This window comes from Rhagoletis zephyria, unplaced genomic scaffold (assembly GCF_001687245.7).
Source record: "Rhagoletis zephyria isolate East Lansing unplaced genomic scaffold, Rhagoletis_zephyria_1.1 Rzeph_scaffold_02644, whole genome shotgun sequence".
Lineage (NCBI taxonomy): Eukaryota > Metazoa > Arthropoda > Insecta > Diptera > Tephritidae > Rhagoletis > Rhagoletis zephyria.
The window spans coordinates 1-17,825 of record NW_016159728.1 but is presented as its reverse complement, the minus strand read 5'-3'; the positions used below and the strand labels follow the sequence as shown (position 1 = coordinate 17,825).

Genomic DNA, 17,825 nt, shown 5'->3' with positions numbered 1-17,825 from the left:
AGATGACAGACCTGTAGCCGCTACACCAACAACAACAACATTTCAGACCTGTGGGCAGACCCCATTGAGGCTGCATCCTTCCTGGGGCTTCCGTGAGTGGAGCTTGACGACAACGACTGAGATATTAACCGATCTGGGCGGGGTTGTTGTAGCCGCTACAACAACAACAACAACAACAACAACAACAACAACAACAACAACAATATGCCAATGTACGCATTACGGCAGGCATGGCCAGCGCAGGGCACTTGCCTATAGAATTCTGCCAGCGCGGGGCACTTGCTTATGGAGTTCTGCCGGCGTTGGGCATGCCTGCATTACGGCATCTCTGCTGCTGCACGAATTCACAGCATGGATACAGTGTACCTACATATATGTACATACATAAAAACTCGGCAGAAAGGTTGACAGTTGCAGTAAAACTAACATCAAATTGGGTGGCCTTAAATCATCTCATTTCACTGATGTGCTATCACTTACCGATAATTGCCCACAAAAACTGAAGGTTCCAATATTCAACAAATTACATTTACACACACAAACACTGATATTTTGAGCTTTCTATTAACTTTTTACGGCATTTTAAACTTGCAAACATTGTGAAACGCATCTTAAAACCAGATCGGCTAAAAAAAATTCCACATTTGCATTTAATGCTTCACTGCACTTTTAACAACACTTTAGCCCTTCTCTCGAATTTCAAAACACTTTTCACAAACTTTGGAAACACGCACTAACACCTGGCCTGCATTTCTGAAGCCTTTTTTGCATATTTCGGATGCAGTTTTAAGAAATTTACAATAGACACGGAAACCGGAAAACTCACAAGATGTGCGACACGACGGAAACGGAGTATTCCCGCCATTATTCCCGTTACTTGTCAATTTAGTAAAGTCCATAACCACTTTGGAGGTAAATTTTTATGACGTTTATTTTACGTTGACATCCGCTGCATGTCAGTTTTCTTTGGTGCTGTTTACACGCGCATTCGTAATAATGCTTCTTGGCGTTGCTGTACTGGAAAAAAATTAAAACATTTATGTATCTTATATCTCTTAGTTTTTCTACACATGGTGTATTTATTTTAGTGGAGGTATTGATTTTTCTTAGCAGCTCTTTTTAGGAGTAAAAGAATATATACATATTTAAGCTCTAAACTAATTTACAACAAATTTCCAGTGTCATTTTGTGTGTAAATTTTTTGACTTTAGCAAAAATTCTAGCCAATCTGGCATTTACCCTGCGTGAGCCAGGCGGACAAACAACAAAAGACAGCAAAAGAGCTCCGAAAATCTTTGTAGAAAGTCACGAAACAAAAAAAAAAATTAAATGTGTGGCAATAGTTTTATTTTATTCGATTGAAATCCCAGAAAACACACAAAATTCCAATTAAAAAAGTGTGTCGATAATAGTCTACGCCCTCGCCAAACCCGACGGGAACAGCAAAAGACTGATTTGGGGCCGAGTAATCCTCCGAGATCGTGCGTGACTGTTGCTATTGCTGCCAAAGCAAAAAAAAATAGTTGACAAATGGCCGGGTCTGCGCTCAGAAGGCTTATGGCGGAATACAAACGTAAGTGGGGACATTCTTCAGCCAGCTGGCAAATAGGGACTTAGCAGCTGGTAATTTCCAAGCTGCTGCCACCCAGCCGCATAATATGCCTGATAAAAAAAATTCATCGGAGTGATTAACTTTATGCGCAATTTGCTTATCTTTTTGCAGAGTTGACTCTGGACCCGCCAGAGGGCATAGTGGCTGGACCTGTAAGTGAGGACAACTTTTTCGAATGGGAAGCGCTGATAGCGTAAGTTGTGAATTTCATATCTAATTTTATTCGAAACGAAACAACTTAACGCAAATACATACATAATTGTGTATGCTTTGATTTCAGTTGGCCTACCTACCCGGCAGTGCCTTGGATTTTTCTATTTTTGCATTACTTTAATATTTCCTTCCTTTATCAATTACAGCGGGCCAGAGGGAACATGTTTTGAAGGTGGCGTTTTTCCAGCTCGTCTCATATTCCCGCCTGACTATCCGCTGAGCCCACCGAAAATGAAATTTACCTGTGACATGTTTCACCCCAATAGTAAGTGCTTTAAATCTTAATATTTTCGAATAGAATCGGTTCTGCCATACCGGAAACTAAAAAGACCGCAGTTATAATAGCGTCTTCTAATAGTTATTTTGAAAATTTGTACTGAGGCATACGTATCGTTACCTTAATATAGAAAGGCCTTATCTCACATCGTCGGTGAAATACAAAAAGGCGTAACTAACAAATAGTCCTAAATTCATTTTTTGATTAATAACGATGCATTTCATCGAATTATAAGTACTCGCATCATTTTATATAATACAATATTTTAGTTACGGCTTTTTAGTCTTTCAGCGACAATCTGAGGCCCTATGCCTTTTTTATTAAGGTAGCGATATGTATATGTACATATCGCCGCTCGGCGCGCAATACCTCGTATCCGCCATATGACGCAGGCCGGAAATTTTCAGAAAGTAGCAAAAAAACTTACTTTCATAAAAACTTTTGAAAGGATTTCTAGCCGAACTTACTAAATAGCTGCTTCTACTATAATTCCTCACCATTAAATTTACGGAGTAAGCACCTGTTGGACAGGATAACCAAAACTATTTTTTTTTATGCCACGTCATACGTGATATTGGTATTGCATATAGCGGATACGAAATATATAAATAAAACCCATTTTTTATAGTTTTTGCTGACGGACGAGTTTGCATATCAATATTGCATGCGCCTGGCGATGATCCCATGGGCTACGAATTATCTGCTGAGCGTTGGAGTCCTGTGCAAAGCGTGGAAAAGATTCTGCTTAGTGTAGTTTCAATGTTGGCTGGTGAGTGAAGTAGATATTAAATTCAAAACAAACAACTGCAATAGCTAGTATATAAGGCTCGTTTGCGTTTTATGTAAATATAAATGCATGCAATTTTTTTTTTTTTTTCTATTTTTAAGTATGCAATTGCGTTCGTCATTTGATTCATAGCGATACATTGTTATTACAAAATGTCAAGTTCATCATTTAGCAATTCAAATTAATTATATGCGTTGTTAAACACTTTGTAAAAATTTGTATGTGAGCCACAGGGGAAAGATGGTCCCATAAAAGCGGCGTACCTTTACAAATAATTCTAAGAAAACAAAAAAGTCAGAGGAATTGCTGCATTGCAATTTAATTTATTTATAATTTAAAAGCTTAAGGAATAAAATTAAACTGTGCACCTTTTTCCTTTACAGAGCCAAATGCCGAATCGGGAGCTAACGTTGATGCGGCAATTATGTGGCGTGAACGACGCGAAGAATTCAATGATATCGCCAAACGTTTAGTGCGTAAAACACTCGGCATACCATCATAAAACGGCCACCACCATTAAAAAACAAAAAAACGCATTAATGACGACCTTGAAGATACTGTACACACTATTTACTACTTCGATAAGAAACCAATCATCAGCCAGCACAATTCAAATGAAGTAGTGTTATTTATAGTGGTTCGGCATCAATAAACATACACACGCAACAAAACAAGTTAACATCAAGCGAAAAATCATTGCAATACAAAGCGATCGAAAATGCGACAAAATGTCTATATTCGTTAAACTTTTAATATATATAATTAGATACATATCTACTTCGCAACTTGGTTTCTGGAATTCAGTTTTCTAAGCTTTTTATCCTGACTTTAAATTCAAAAACAAACCCGAAAACGCACTTAAAAAATTTTCTATTTTCACCTTCAATGTATTGTATTTTTACTGCAGTTGCATTTTGTAAAAGCCAGAGAATTGCTACTATTTTACTGCTACATACATATATGCCTAGATACAATAGTAAAAATAATATTCGTACACAGCATTAGAAAAAAATCTGAATAATATATAAAGTAAAATATATAACTCTTTAGCTTAATTGCAATAAAAACAGAAAGAAAACTAAAGGAATTATAGAGGAATCTTAAAGAACAAAAAAAAAAGGTTAAAAAATATACATATATGCTAAAGCTAAGCACGAAATTAAGGTTTTGCTTTCGAAAATGAAACTATTCTTATAGGCTGTACTGAAGATATTTATGTCACATGCGATTTCAGTTGCTGATTTTCAACCAAAGTTTCGTTTTTTAATACTTCGTGCAATTATTTTTAAATTCAAATCGAAGGCAAACAAAGTTTGTACATGTATATTACAGATGAGATACAAATGTGTAAAAAATTATTTTTGAATACTTTATTTTTTAACTACGACTTTAAAATACATAAACATAGTAAACATAAATTCATAGAAATGTTAAGAATATACATACATCATACTATGTTAGTGCGAAATAAAGTAAACTGCGAAGTAAATAGAAATATGTATTTGTTAGTTAATATATGTATGAATTTGTTATAAGTTTGAAGTAGATCCGATTGATTCTCTTCTAGTCGTTCAAGGGAATTAACCATAGGAAAGCGGGTAGATTCGGACAACTTCCTATTTCAGCGGGATGAGATTGTTCATATTCAGGCCACTTTGAATTCAAATTGAATGGGGTTGAAATTCACTCCGAAGTGAATTGCAGAACCTGCCTGATTGTGAAGGGTGTGTAAAATATTATGTTTATATGTATATATTTTCTTGATGTGTCGGATGTCTTTTTTAGATAGCATACATACATATCGTCGTTTAAAGTACAATGTATGTTATGAATGTCGCAAGGTTGAGATAGTGATACGATAATTGTCGCTAACTTGATACAGAATAGCCACACAGGAATCGAATAATCGGTGTTTAATCGCCATCAATTGCAGACGAAGGACTTAAACTTCTTTTCCTTAATATTGCACATTTAAATTATGATTATTGTTGCAGGATAAGTGTCCGAAAACCACGATTACCACAAAGCGAAACACTCACGTTATACCGGGTTGAAAAAAGATTTAAGGCTAAAAATAAAATAGTTGAAGTGATTTAAGGTTAAAGGAATTATACCCCTGGGGCAAACCAATCGATAGAATAGTATTATAGCAGCAAAGTGGATCAAATAAGCTTTTAGTTTTTAGTTGTCACTTTTACGCTGGTGGGTTAAGTAATTGGAAATATCAATCAATATTTAACGAACTTGTTTTGCGATCTTAATATTTTACACATATTTTTTCTTAGGGCCGTTTTCTCAAGTAACCTGTAACTTTAAAGCTCATTAAAATTTATGATTGTGTCTAAAGTAAAGCATTTTATTATCGGTTTAAATTGGTTTACAACCAAGGAACATACATATGTCATAAACCGATAATAGAAATGCTTAACTTTAGATATAGCTTTACTTTTAATCCAACCTTTAAATATAAAGTGATCTTTAAAGTTAAAGGTTACTTCAAGTTCGGAGTTAGTCAAAAATCGCATTGATTTTTGAGAATTTTTTTTTGCTGAAAGTGTTTTGCCTTTTTCCATATAAAGTATTTTCGAAAAAAAATTGTTTGTATGGAAGAGACTGCGTGAAGAAAAATCCCAAAAATCAACGCAAATTCCTAGCTACTTACAACTTGTACTTTATTATAATAAAATTGATTGGGCTACAAATCTGAATACTCAAAAAAAAATTCTGAAAATCTGATTAAAAAGTTGAAAATTTGCATGAAAACTTGCTGAATTTTCGCGAGTTTTGCACAAAGGGTAGGAATTATATTTTTATGTGTTTTGTTGTAGCATAAACCATATTTTTATACAAAACTGGCGGAAATATATTAGATCAGAAATTGTTGCTTATGTATATTGTGAACAATTTGCTGTGCCAATACTTTGTTCCGGCAGTGTACATAAGTTCGAAAACAAAGATTTTTTCATATCTAACGAAATACGAAATGGTATGATGGAACAACAAAATATTGATTAACCAAAAAAAAGTATTTATCGCTCTAAATGAACCAATTTATTTTAAGCAAAAGACAAAACCAACTTCAATTCTCATATAAAAAGTTAAGATTGTCGTTAATTTCTTCATGATCCAATTATCGGATCTAAACAAAATTAGTATGGAACCACCCTTGAGGTTCCACCTTTCCGATGAATAAAGAATTGTAGAAATCGGTTAACGTATATACATAAAAAAAAATTTCCGACACACTGATAACCTTCTCTTTTTTTTGAAGTCGGTTAAAAATATGTTTCCATACAGAGCCTTACAAAACCCTCATAAGAGCACAGTCTACGACTAGAGCCTTATAAAACCTTTATAAAACCAGTAGTTCTTCATAGCGTACAAGAAAAATAGAGTGTAGAAGTGAGAGGAAGAGAAAATCTTCAGAAAATGTTATTGAATGCAAAACTAGTAAAAACTTGCAACTGACGCCATTTTGATTGGGAATATTTTCCATTGCCATAACAATCCAAAAATATACCTTAGATTTAAATTGTTCATCCAAATTTCCTTTCACTATTTTTTTCATCAAAAGTCTGTTTCAGGTGCTTCACGATTTACAGGTTTTTACAGGAAGTCGTTCCCGATGCCCACATTCCACAAGGTTTATTAATGGCGAAAACAGCTTTGCCCGTAAATCCTGTAAAACAAATCGTGAAGTACCTGGAACAGGGCTCAGATCATCCTCTTAAACACTTTGTTTACATTTGAATTTGAAACTTGCAAGTAGTACTAGCAACAGTTCGTAGCAATTTTTGATATTGAATGGACATAATTTAATTTCCTGAAATATTTTTCTTTTCCTTCTTCTTTTCATATCCGCTATAAGCATTTGTCAAATCATACGCCATTGAAATCCAAACAATCAGCAGTTGGCAGCACTGTCAGTTTGACAGCAGTAGTTGAATGCTGGCTCCAATTAGACAGTTTTATTGTTGGTGTGTGACGATTCGTGCGAGTAGTATCTTGCATCTTGCAGATACTGTGGAAAAAATATTTTTTTTTTTTACACAAAACCGAGGTAGTGCATCTCTCGGTCGTTGTTTTTTCTTTTGGTTTTTAATGCATTTTATAACACTACCAATTTAACCAGTATAGTGGAAAATTTTTTGTGAAGCGTAAAAGAGTTTATTAATATCAAGGTATGTTTAGTACTAAATCAATGCATAAAATTGTATGCGGGCACGATGATTGCAAAAAAAAAGTGAGCTCAAAAATTAGATGCTTGTGAAATTGTAAAAATTCGGTTAGGCCATCAAGTGGCAGAAGGAAAGAGGGCAGGTCGTACGGTGCGTTTAGGGCAGGCAAGCAAACAAGCAAACATGAATGATTCATACAACGTATTCAAAAACGGTTAACTTGATAGGTTGTTTGCTGCCCTCGTTTTTGGGTCGGTCTATTGGTCGACGTGTGGTGATTAGTTGGCTGACTCGTTGTCTGGCTGTTTGGCAATGGTAGAAATTATATTTGAGGTTCTAGGTATACAATAATTTTTCAAAAGTTGTATAAACAAAATCAAATGAAAACTCTTAAGCAAATAATTTTGAGTGCAAAACTTTTTAGCAATCCATTTGTACTTACTAAGCAAATTTACAAATCAAATCAAGATATTGAATAAAAAGTCTAAATTTCAAATACGAAAACAAATAAAATCGCTTCAGTGGAATTTCATACGTATGTACATATATTGATGTTGCTATTACGGTTAAATAGCGATTGCCACATATTTAGTATGTGCGCCAGTAAGTGTGTAGGTACATATGCATTAAATGTACGAACTATCTGTTTACGTAAATACATATGTATGTGCCTACATTTACTTACATACATACATAAGTATATGTACAGTGACGAACAAAAGTACTGGCACACAGAATTTATCGCAATCTATGCAAAGTTTTTTTATTATAATTCCTTTTCCTGAATTTTTTATATAATAATACTTCATACTACGACAAAAAACATAAAAACAAAATCTATAAACTTTGTGCAAAACTCGGAAAAATTCAATAAAGTTGAACTTTCTAACCGAAAAATTGTATTACCAAAAAACGTTACCACTTCTTGTCACCGCAATTCTAGGTAGGTACGTTGGTAATGCCGTTACAATATATTCAGCTATGAACATTTGTGGAAATTTTGGCATTGCATATTTCACGGGGCAATATTTTGTTACCAGCTTATGAGATGATAAAAAAATTTACCGGGTTACAAGAGCGCTGAATATTTTAACTGCATTACCAACGTACTTAAAATTGCGGTGACAAGAACTGTTGACATTTTTTGGTAATAAAATTTTCCGGCTTATTATTTTCTTCCATACAACAAAAAATTAAAAAAATTGCCAAAAATCAACACGATTTTTTAACAACTTCAAACTTACACTTTGTTAAATTAAAATTTAATGGGCTATAAAACTGCATACTTAGATTTTTTTTTTAGTTTCTAAAGCCGCAAATTAGTATGCAAGTTAATTGAATTTTCCTGAGTCTTGTACAAAGTTTAGAGATTTTATTTTTGTGTTTTTTGTTGTAATATGAACTACATATTTTTATAAACAATTTGCGAATAAAAATTAAAATAAAAAACTTTGCATACATTCCAAAATATTATCTATGCCAATACTTTTGTTCGTCACTGTATATATTTATAAGCATAAATGCTGGCGATCACTTTCGGGCGGAACTGCGTACTTTTCAGTTGCGACGAGCTTGGTTAGGTAATTAACACGACGCAGCGGTGGGCAAGAGCGGCACAACATGGTGCAGGCAGGCATACGGTGAGGCGCTTGTAGTGTATCCCATCATATAAGATATTTACAAACAAAAGACATTTACGTGCCATTTTTACACATTTGTACATACATATGTACGTAAGTATATATGACTTAAAAGTACGTACATACATACATAAAATTACAAATGCATATGTATGTATGTATGTAGGTGATCATATAGCAGAAAATACTCTGTTGTATGTTGTTAAAACGCGATCGCTATATGATTTAAAATGTGTGGGCCGGCACAATTGGAAAATAACTACATACTATGTATGCATGCATGTACATTCATAATCGGGCAGATGAAACAAAACGTGAATCTGACAGCGCACAATAATTTATGTGCACATATTGTAAACAAAAATTTTTATTGGCAAAGTTCTAACAACAAAAAATTAGCGCTAAAAATCTATGCTTGATTTGAAGAAAAAAACGTTTGAATTTTTTTTTGCACAGTTTAATGAATAAATGTATCTAATGAGATATTTGTAGTATTCCGGCATTAGTGAATATGTAAATAACCAATTTGAGTTGAATGAAGAATTTATCACTGAAAGAAAACTTGACAACCCAATATTGGGAAAGGGTAAAAAATTTGAAAAACTTTGGACTAAAACAAGACTATGTTGAAAACTTAAATATGTACATTTTTGCCGAAAGAATATCTTTATTCAAAAAGTCACTGGCTTATGAGTCTGGCCCTCGCAATTCTTGGCTTATAATTTACAGCATTAACTCAGTTATGATGGATTTCCACTTTAGAGACAAAAAAAATTAATAATAATAATAAAAGTTTCTATAACAAAAACTGAAAGAGTTCCTATTGTTTTGCACAGCTGAAAACGTGAAATTTTTTTGATTTTGCCTTTTTTTTCTAAGGAAATAAAGAATTGTTAACGCAGAAATACCCAAAATAGAAGTTAGAACGCAAAAAAAATCTATAAAGAGCGTTCCCTTTGTTTTGCACAACACTGTATACATACATCTGCCTACATAAGCACATATGGATGTGTTAATATTAACCTTACTGAGGCATGGGACGCGTGTACTTGGCATTCGTATTAGTTTTAGTTATAAACAAATTAACAAATCGCATTCGCCCAACTGTTGGCGGTAAGCAAAAAATATACCAAATATGATATGATAAGCACAATGGAAATGCTTGCTTCTTAACGCACACACAATAGCACCTTCATAAGTTTGTAGGTATGTATCTGTAAACAACCATTTAGTAAAAAGCTGCGGAAGATCACAACTCATGAAGGAAATGGAGGAGTTTAAAAGCAACAAAATATATAATAAAGTATTAATTCTAACAGCTCGTGGAACTTTTGAGTATTGGCAAATAAACCTAAAAATAAAAATGCTCGCATGCTTGAATAAAAAAAAACAAACAGCAAATAATTGGGTTACTCGTACATTAAATGAAGCAACTGTGTGTATGTATATGTACACTCCTTGTCATTTGAATAGGGCACCCTTTTAATGCTTAGACTGCTTTTACACAGTTCAAGTATTGAATTCAATTCTGCTCGCATGTGGAAGAGAGGGGGTGAGAAGAAAAGGGACGAGTACACATGCGTCTGTACCGTCAAGTCGTTTCAACTTTCTTGCTTTGCTTTTAGCATTTTCGTTGCTTCCCATTTAAAGAACCAAAAACTTGAATTCAACAGAATTGAAACGTGTAAAAGCAAATAGAAAACACAAAGGAGAATGAGCAAGAATTGCTTTCAAGTACTTGAATCATGTAAATCGGATGTTAGTATCTAACGTTTTCCTTTTGTTTATTTAATATTCATGATTTTTTTTTATAAAAATATAGCATATTGTACAACAAAAAACATGTTAATCCGATTTTCAAATTTTATACGCATTTAAAAAAAAAAGTCAACAAAGAGGTGCGCTATCCTAATATCCAACAGTTAATGAGGTAATAATATTTTTAGACAAATTTCGGGTATGCAGTTTTGTAGCCCATGCAATTTTAGTATAATAAAATGCAAGTTTCAAGTGGCTACAAAATACCATAAATTTTTGCAAATTTTTTTTTTGCCATACAAAGTATGCTCGACAAAATTTGTATATGGAAGAAAATGCACCGTCGACAAAAACAAAAAATTTCAAAAATCAACGCTATTTTACTACCACGTGAAGCTTATACTAAAGTTGAATGGACAACAAAATTGGGCACCCAAATTTTTGTAAAAATATTATTAACTTATTCACAGCGAATATGCTGGTTTTTTTTTTTAGAAAAAATTTATGAATATTAAGTAAACAAAAAGAAAACTGTGAATACTAAGGATTAAAAAGTGTATGTATGTATAGTTGCTATATATTGTATACTGTCTACATACATATGTAGGTCGGTACATATTTAAATATGTATGCAATTACAATATAGTACATGTATGTATATTGTGCCCGTGTATCTAAAATAAAATCCGAATAGGTTCATAAAATTAAAAAATATTTATAAATTTTGGACATGATCATATCGTTATCGATATCTGCATATTTCTGGATATACATATTTATCGACATATTTATCAGAACACCAAGCTTGCGATGCTATTATCGATAACGTTTTCGAGTTTCGGTTCGATGTTGTTATCGATTTGTATTTTGGCATGACCCTGTCTCTCTTAATTTCAAAGAATCGATACTTCAATTAAAAAGAAAACGAGGACAGTAGAATCGCGGAAAAGTTAACTTGCCCAAAAGTTAGTTCCGCGTTCACGTACCGCTCTAAAAGGTTAACTTTTGGGTTACCTTTTCTGAGCTTATACATTTTTCAAACCTATCATTTGTTTGGCAACAAATCCAAGCCCGAACTCGATTTGTTTACGGGTATTCCCCGAATTTCTTTTCGTCGTGAGAGTTTGAATGTGGGAGTTGTGTATTGTTGGTGTGTTTAAAAAATGTCAACGAATCAGAAAAGTTCATCGCAAATCGGATGAAATCTACATAAAAAATTTGATATTGAAACAAAAAACAAATGAACGAAGTATTTTTTTTCTGATATCGATAAGCGTGGGATTATGGAGTAACTAAAGCATGCATCTTAAGAATAAAGAAAAAACGTCATGAAATTTTGGATGCATTGGAGAGCACATATCGATGGCTGATTGGAAGATCGCCCTATCTCGGCAGCCAGTTCAGAAACGAAACAAAGTCTCAGAAAACTTTTCAAGAACGCCCTACATCAGAATTCGATTGAAAAGCACCCTATCTCAGAATTCGGTTCAAAAACGCCCTATCTCAAACTAAAATACATTGAAAATAAGCTGAGATAGGGCATATGCTGGTATAAATTAAATTCAAGTTTCTTTTTCGTAATGATGAAAACTAACCACCAATTTTACGAAAGCAATTTAAGTGAAAAATGATTTTAATTTTTTGAATTTTATATTGAAATTTACACAAAATAAAAAGTCATTTTCCATTTAAATTGCTGGTGAAGTCGGCTGTAAGTCATTGAAATAAATTAAGCGTGTTATTTCCTAAAAACTCTATGTTTGTTATTATACATGGAGAAACTAAAAACAGGTGTAGTAATTAAGCAGCTTTCTCGCTTTATTTTCTGCATTTTCTTGGTTATCTTACTGAAATTTTTTTCAAGCAAATTTTCAAATAAGATAGCTCTTATTATAAGTTAATTACCCTTGGGACATTTCGGTTAACTTTTTCGAGATTCTTTTGAAAATACTTTGAGAAACAAATTGCGTTGTTATGGCTCACGCACAAATGTCTCAAATTCATTACAAAACATTAGTTCTGTTCTTCAAATTTTCTGGAAAAAAACTGGTGAAATTGTACAAAAGCAAAATTTATTACATAGAAAAACTAAAAATTACCGGAACGCCTTTTGGGTATAACTGGTAAATTTGTTAAATAATTTATAGGCGCAATTTTTTATTTATGTACATAGCTGTTTTTTTATCATTTACCGATTCGCTAAATTATAAGCTAATGTACAGGCAAATAAACAAAAATACTCACAAAACTTGATATTTCTTCATTAGGATATTTCAAAAAAAACAAACATTTTTTTTGTAATTACTAGACTTCACTCTAACAGGGCAGGCGATTAAAACCGGATAATTTAGCAATTTAAAGAATCCGAGCATGAATTTTTTTGATTTATACAAGAAAATTATATTGACCTCAAAAGAGAAGAACTCATTTTCTTACGTGTTATTCCTACGGCAAAAATAAATGCTCGATACTCGGCCTCTTAGCACTATCGTAGAGAGGGGAGATTCGCAAAGGGACATTGCTATACCAAATACTAAAATATTCGTCGGATTCCACATCACTGCCCATAGAACAAACCCCGGTACTGTTTTTCCATTGAAATCATAAAATCTATTGTGACAAATGATTTCGAAAAAAATTTTAAGATTTACGGGAACTGGACCGTTTTTAGAATACCTCCAAAAATTAATAAATAATAGTTTCTCAAAGTATTTTTTGGAAAGAATCACCTCAGATGGCAAAACAGTTTAAGCTTAAAAAATCTACATACAAATATTCAAAAAAGTTTTCAACGGTATAATAATGAGGTTTTTGATGCTGTTTAACTTTTTTCCAAAGATTCGTTTATGGAAAATCTGAATAACTGGGTCAAAACTATACCGACTTAGACCTATAAAGTACCATTAGAAAGGTATTTTCTCGCCCTTTTTATTTATTTGCATTCACGTTCCATTTTTTTTCTTGCAAGTATTAAATTCAACTTGGAACGACGCCCGTTCATCTCACCTTTCTCTTTCACTCTTTTGAATGAATTTATTTCCAAAGATATAAAGATGGTGGAAAACCCTTACCAATGACCAAATTTCAAGCAAAAATACCGAATGTAAGGTGAAAAAGTGAAAAAGTTTCGAAAAAGTTGCCAAAAATTATTCCACTGTATTCCACATCAATCCCACCTTTCTCCAAAGCCTTTGAAAGTTATCGTCGTGCATGATGGCTTTCATAATTGCATTATCGCTTTTTGGTGGCGTTATCAGTTGTCTTGATATGACAAAATCAACCAAACTATTATTTATTCATGTATATGTACATATGTAAGTATGTATTCGTTTGTTAAAAGAGCTCGATTACGCTATTGCGGTTGGGATTATTTTTTTTTTTTTGCTTTTGTTTGTTTTAACGATAAAATTCACAACAATAGCGACGATACAAGCGGAGGCAAATTCGTAGCCTAACTAAATGAGTTAAGAAAAAAAAAAAAACGGGGTAACAAAATAAGTTGTCGTCGTTGTTGTATTTTTATTAGCCTACATTTGGTTGTTGTGGAGGTGACGCTAGCAAGCTAACAAGCCCACCCTGCTACCGCCAGCAAAAAGCTAATTAAAAATGAGAAATTTAAGAATTTATGTACGTATGTATGTGTATATTTATGTAAACACATGCTTAAAGGTACGTACGTACATAAATTGGTTATATGTATGTATCTACTTACATACATAAATAAAATGCAAAATGTTTGTATGTATATATTTTTGTTAAAATGCATAGATATATGGACATATTTTGAAAAAATTGTCCACAAACGATGAAACAATGACGTAACCATACGTTAAATATTCACATATATAAGTATTTATTTTAAACATTTGGCACAGCATCTCAGTCCACATTCGAGTTGTTTTTCAGTTTTCGTTTTCGCATTCGCATTTTACTAAATTTGCAAATCGCTTGAACAACAACAAGGCGACTTAGTTTCAAAGGCACACCACATTCTATGTTGGTAAAACCGTTACGTATTTATTTCTTTTTTTTTTTTGATTTTGCAAATGCGGCAGTTTGCGCAGGCGTCTAGAATTTGCATTGAATTAAGTAAGAGTGACTACTTACACTCCATTTGGTAAGTAAAAAAATTCTGTTGCAATCGAAATCGATGCATTGCATTTTTAGCACGTTATTGGTGACGCTATTTTGATGTAGATGCCGTAAAACTTAGCATATGGGTATAAATATATTCACATAAAATCACATACCGTGTTTATATGTATGTACATATACATATATGTACGTACATTAGGGTGACCCTTATTTTTTATTTTGAAAGAAATTTCAAGTCTGACCCTCCAAAAAAGTTGAGATTGGCTACAAAGAGAGCTGCCCTAAAATTTTACACCTCTTGGACCACGTCTTTTCTACCCGACTTGCCGACTTTGAAGTTTGAATTGCTGTAACTCATACCACATGGTTACCCAAGGGCATACATGCGTATTGGAGCGTCTTCACGAGGATCGTTCATTAGATTCTAACTGTACAAAGAAAATTTTATATTGGCTGCGTTTCTTTATACATTCCGGATAATCTCATTTCACAGCCGGAACAAACAGAATACGTTTGAAATATACGTTAGCATATCATCAGGAATATTCTAAAGAATAAGTAAACAAAAAAGTTTATTCCAAATGTTCAGAATGAATAAAGAAATGCAGCCATTAAGATTATTGAACAAAAATTGTACAGGCAAGTTAAAGAAATAAATTCACCTAATTTAGTGATCAAACATTAAAAAGAGGTTTTATTCTCTAAATTGCTGGACATGAATCACTGTGTGGTATGAGTTAAAGCAATTCAAAATTCAAACGCAAGTCGGGTAGGGAAGGCGTGGTCCAAGGGGTGTAAAATTTAGGACGATTCTTCTTGTAGCCATCCTCAACTTTCTGGGGGGTGAGACCGATAATAGGGGTAAAAAAATATGTCCATACAAATATGGGACAGCCTAATGTACATACATATGTACTCAATTGAGTACATGTGGCTCCTTTATTAAAAATACTGACACAACGCGAAAGACGAAATTTTTGAGCAAATGAAGCAGACTTAATCGTTACAAAATGCTTTATATTCTGTAAAAAAATCTTGCTAAAAGCTGAGTGCAATAGTTTATACGAAAGAAGAAAACCTACATCTCTATAGAGACTCTATATAGAGACTATATATAGTGCTGAACTGAATATAGAACTGAGGAAATCTGAAATTTTTAAGTTTTTCACTAACGGCCCTATTATGAATTTTCACACGATAGACGATAAACGCTTGCAAGCGTATCGTACGAAATCAGTGCTCGTATAATCGTTTTCATACGCCCGACAGATGTATTGTTGTGAATGGTTGTGGTTTTTTTTTTGTTCACTTTTTATTGTGAACCAGCATAAATCAGCTACGCTAATTATCGAATTTCATTAAACAACATCGATTCGTAATAGATAATAAATAACAGAATGCAAGCGTCTATCGTGCAGCGTACGAATTCATAATAGGGAGGTTAGTGTTTGATAATATTAATATCATTGTTTTTGTTCAAAGTTTGGATCTGTGATTTATATTTTTTTTTTTCGTAGTAATTGCAACTTACTATTTATTTTATGAAGTTTTTTTGTTTTTGTTCCATTTTTACGGAACTCACTGTGCCCTAAGACTGTGTCTAAGACTTATAACTATGGAAAATTAGAATTATAGAAAATAAGAAAAACCAAATTAACATTAAAAGCAATTATCAATTTAAGTATGCATATACACTTGCGGTGAACTAATTAAGCTAGTGATATTTTTTGGCAAATTTATTTTTTTGTTTTGTTTATTTTAGGTTTATTACTTTTTTATAAAAGTCGAGCGCATCATATGTGTAGTAAGCAGCATATAAATCCATATTTAAATTTTGTGCAAATATTATAAAAATGCAACAAAATTTACCGATTCCCAAAAAACTCAAACTTTAATTTAGAAGTTTTAGAAAGATGATTGGCATGCAGTTTTATATCCCATTACCGGCTACAAAACTGCACACCTAAAGTTTTTCTAAAAACTCTTTTTAAAAAGCTTGATTTTTTTTGGGGGGAATCGGTAAAATTTGTTGAATTTTTATAATTTTTGAACAAAATTTTAAATGTGGATTTATATATATTACACATATGCACTCGACTTTTAAAAAAAAAAAGTAATATAAATAAAATAAAAAAAATAAAAATACCCAAAAAATGTCAGCAACTTAATTAGCTGACAACAATGGTATATAAAAATGAAATATTTTTGGTTTATGGTATCAAAAGAATATACTTGAATAATCAGACAAATCTTAATTTTGATTAACGTGAATAATAAGTGAACTAGTGTTTTGAAAAAAAAAATATTTGATTCCTTTCAAATATTTACATATGTACTTTTTTCCTCCAAATAAGTTTGATACTTGAAAATAAAACTATATCTAAAATTTAAAATAAATGTGTTTTGTAAATTTTAATTATTAATCGGCTTTTAAAAAGTACCGTTGGGGTATTAAAGACGACTAGTCTCTATTTGTACCTGTTTGGGTATTAAAGTCGACTAGTCTACATTTGTACCTGTGCGGGTATAAAAGCGTACAATTAGTCTCTTCATAGGACAAGCTCGAACAAAAGGGAACAGTTCAGTCCATACCAAGAGATGCAAAGTGACATCAGGGTAGATACTATAGTAGCAGGGCCGCCATGAGAACTCGTCTAAAACGAGATAAGAACAGAAATATTGAGGCTTAATAACTCCAAAGCGCCCAGAGCCGACATTATAGCGGCTGAGCCGCTTTAAGCTGTTAACTCGAAATCTTTGACGTTGCGCCTTTAATGTGCGGGATACATTATGCGAACGATCAAAAGGTCAAACATTGTCTAACACAGTTACAATTTCGAAGCTTCCGTGTATTACGATTGGCCCCATGGATGTGAATTGCCAATATTACATTGCATGAGCTTCAAGTTTTTCGTTTTAAACCTTACCGTCCAGAGGCGGCAAGGGTCCTACAGTTATCAAGAGATACAGTGGCGGGTAAGCTCAGCCGAACACATTAAACATTTTTTTTTTCAATTTTTATTGGGTAGTTATGTACATATTTTATAATAACATCCGCCGACACTGCCAATACATTTTTTGTCTACCACCTGTTATCTATTCCTTATCTGTCTTCCATAAAGCTAAGTGCGACAGTGATTTGCTGCCAATTACGCAATCATCCTCGTATCATTAACATATTATTAAAATCCCATTAGTCATTTGTATAAAAGTTACAAGGTATTAATCTAATTTTATATCCACTCCTGTCTCATTTCAGTTTCCG

The 17,825-nt window shown here is 33.0% G+C and overlaps 1 protein-coding gene across 1 annotated transcript; it reads left to right on the top strand.

The window, feature by feature from the left end:
• The first annotated feature begins 1,235 nt into the window (after nucleotides 1-1,235).
• On the top strand, nucleotides 1,236-3,563 carry Ubc7 (ubiquitin conjugating enzyme 7). Its single transcript, XM_017621929.1, has 5 exons — nucleotides 1,236-1,573; nucleotides 1,724-1,805; nucleotides 1,972-2,090; nucleotides 2,731-2,871; nucleotides 3,273-3,563. Exons 1-5 carry the CDS (start codon nucleotides 1,531-1,533, stop codon nucleotides 3,389-3,391), a joined length of 504 nt encoding a protein of 167 aa, XP_017477418.1. The 5' UTR covers nucleotides 1,236-1,530; the 3' UTR covers nucleotides 3,392-3,563.
• Nucleotides 3,564-17,825: the final 14,262 nt, after the last annotated feature.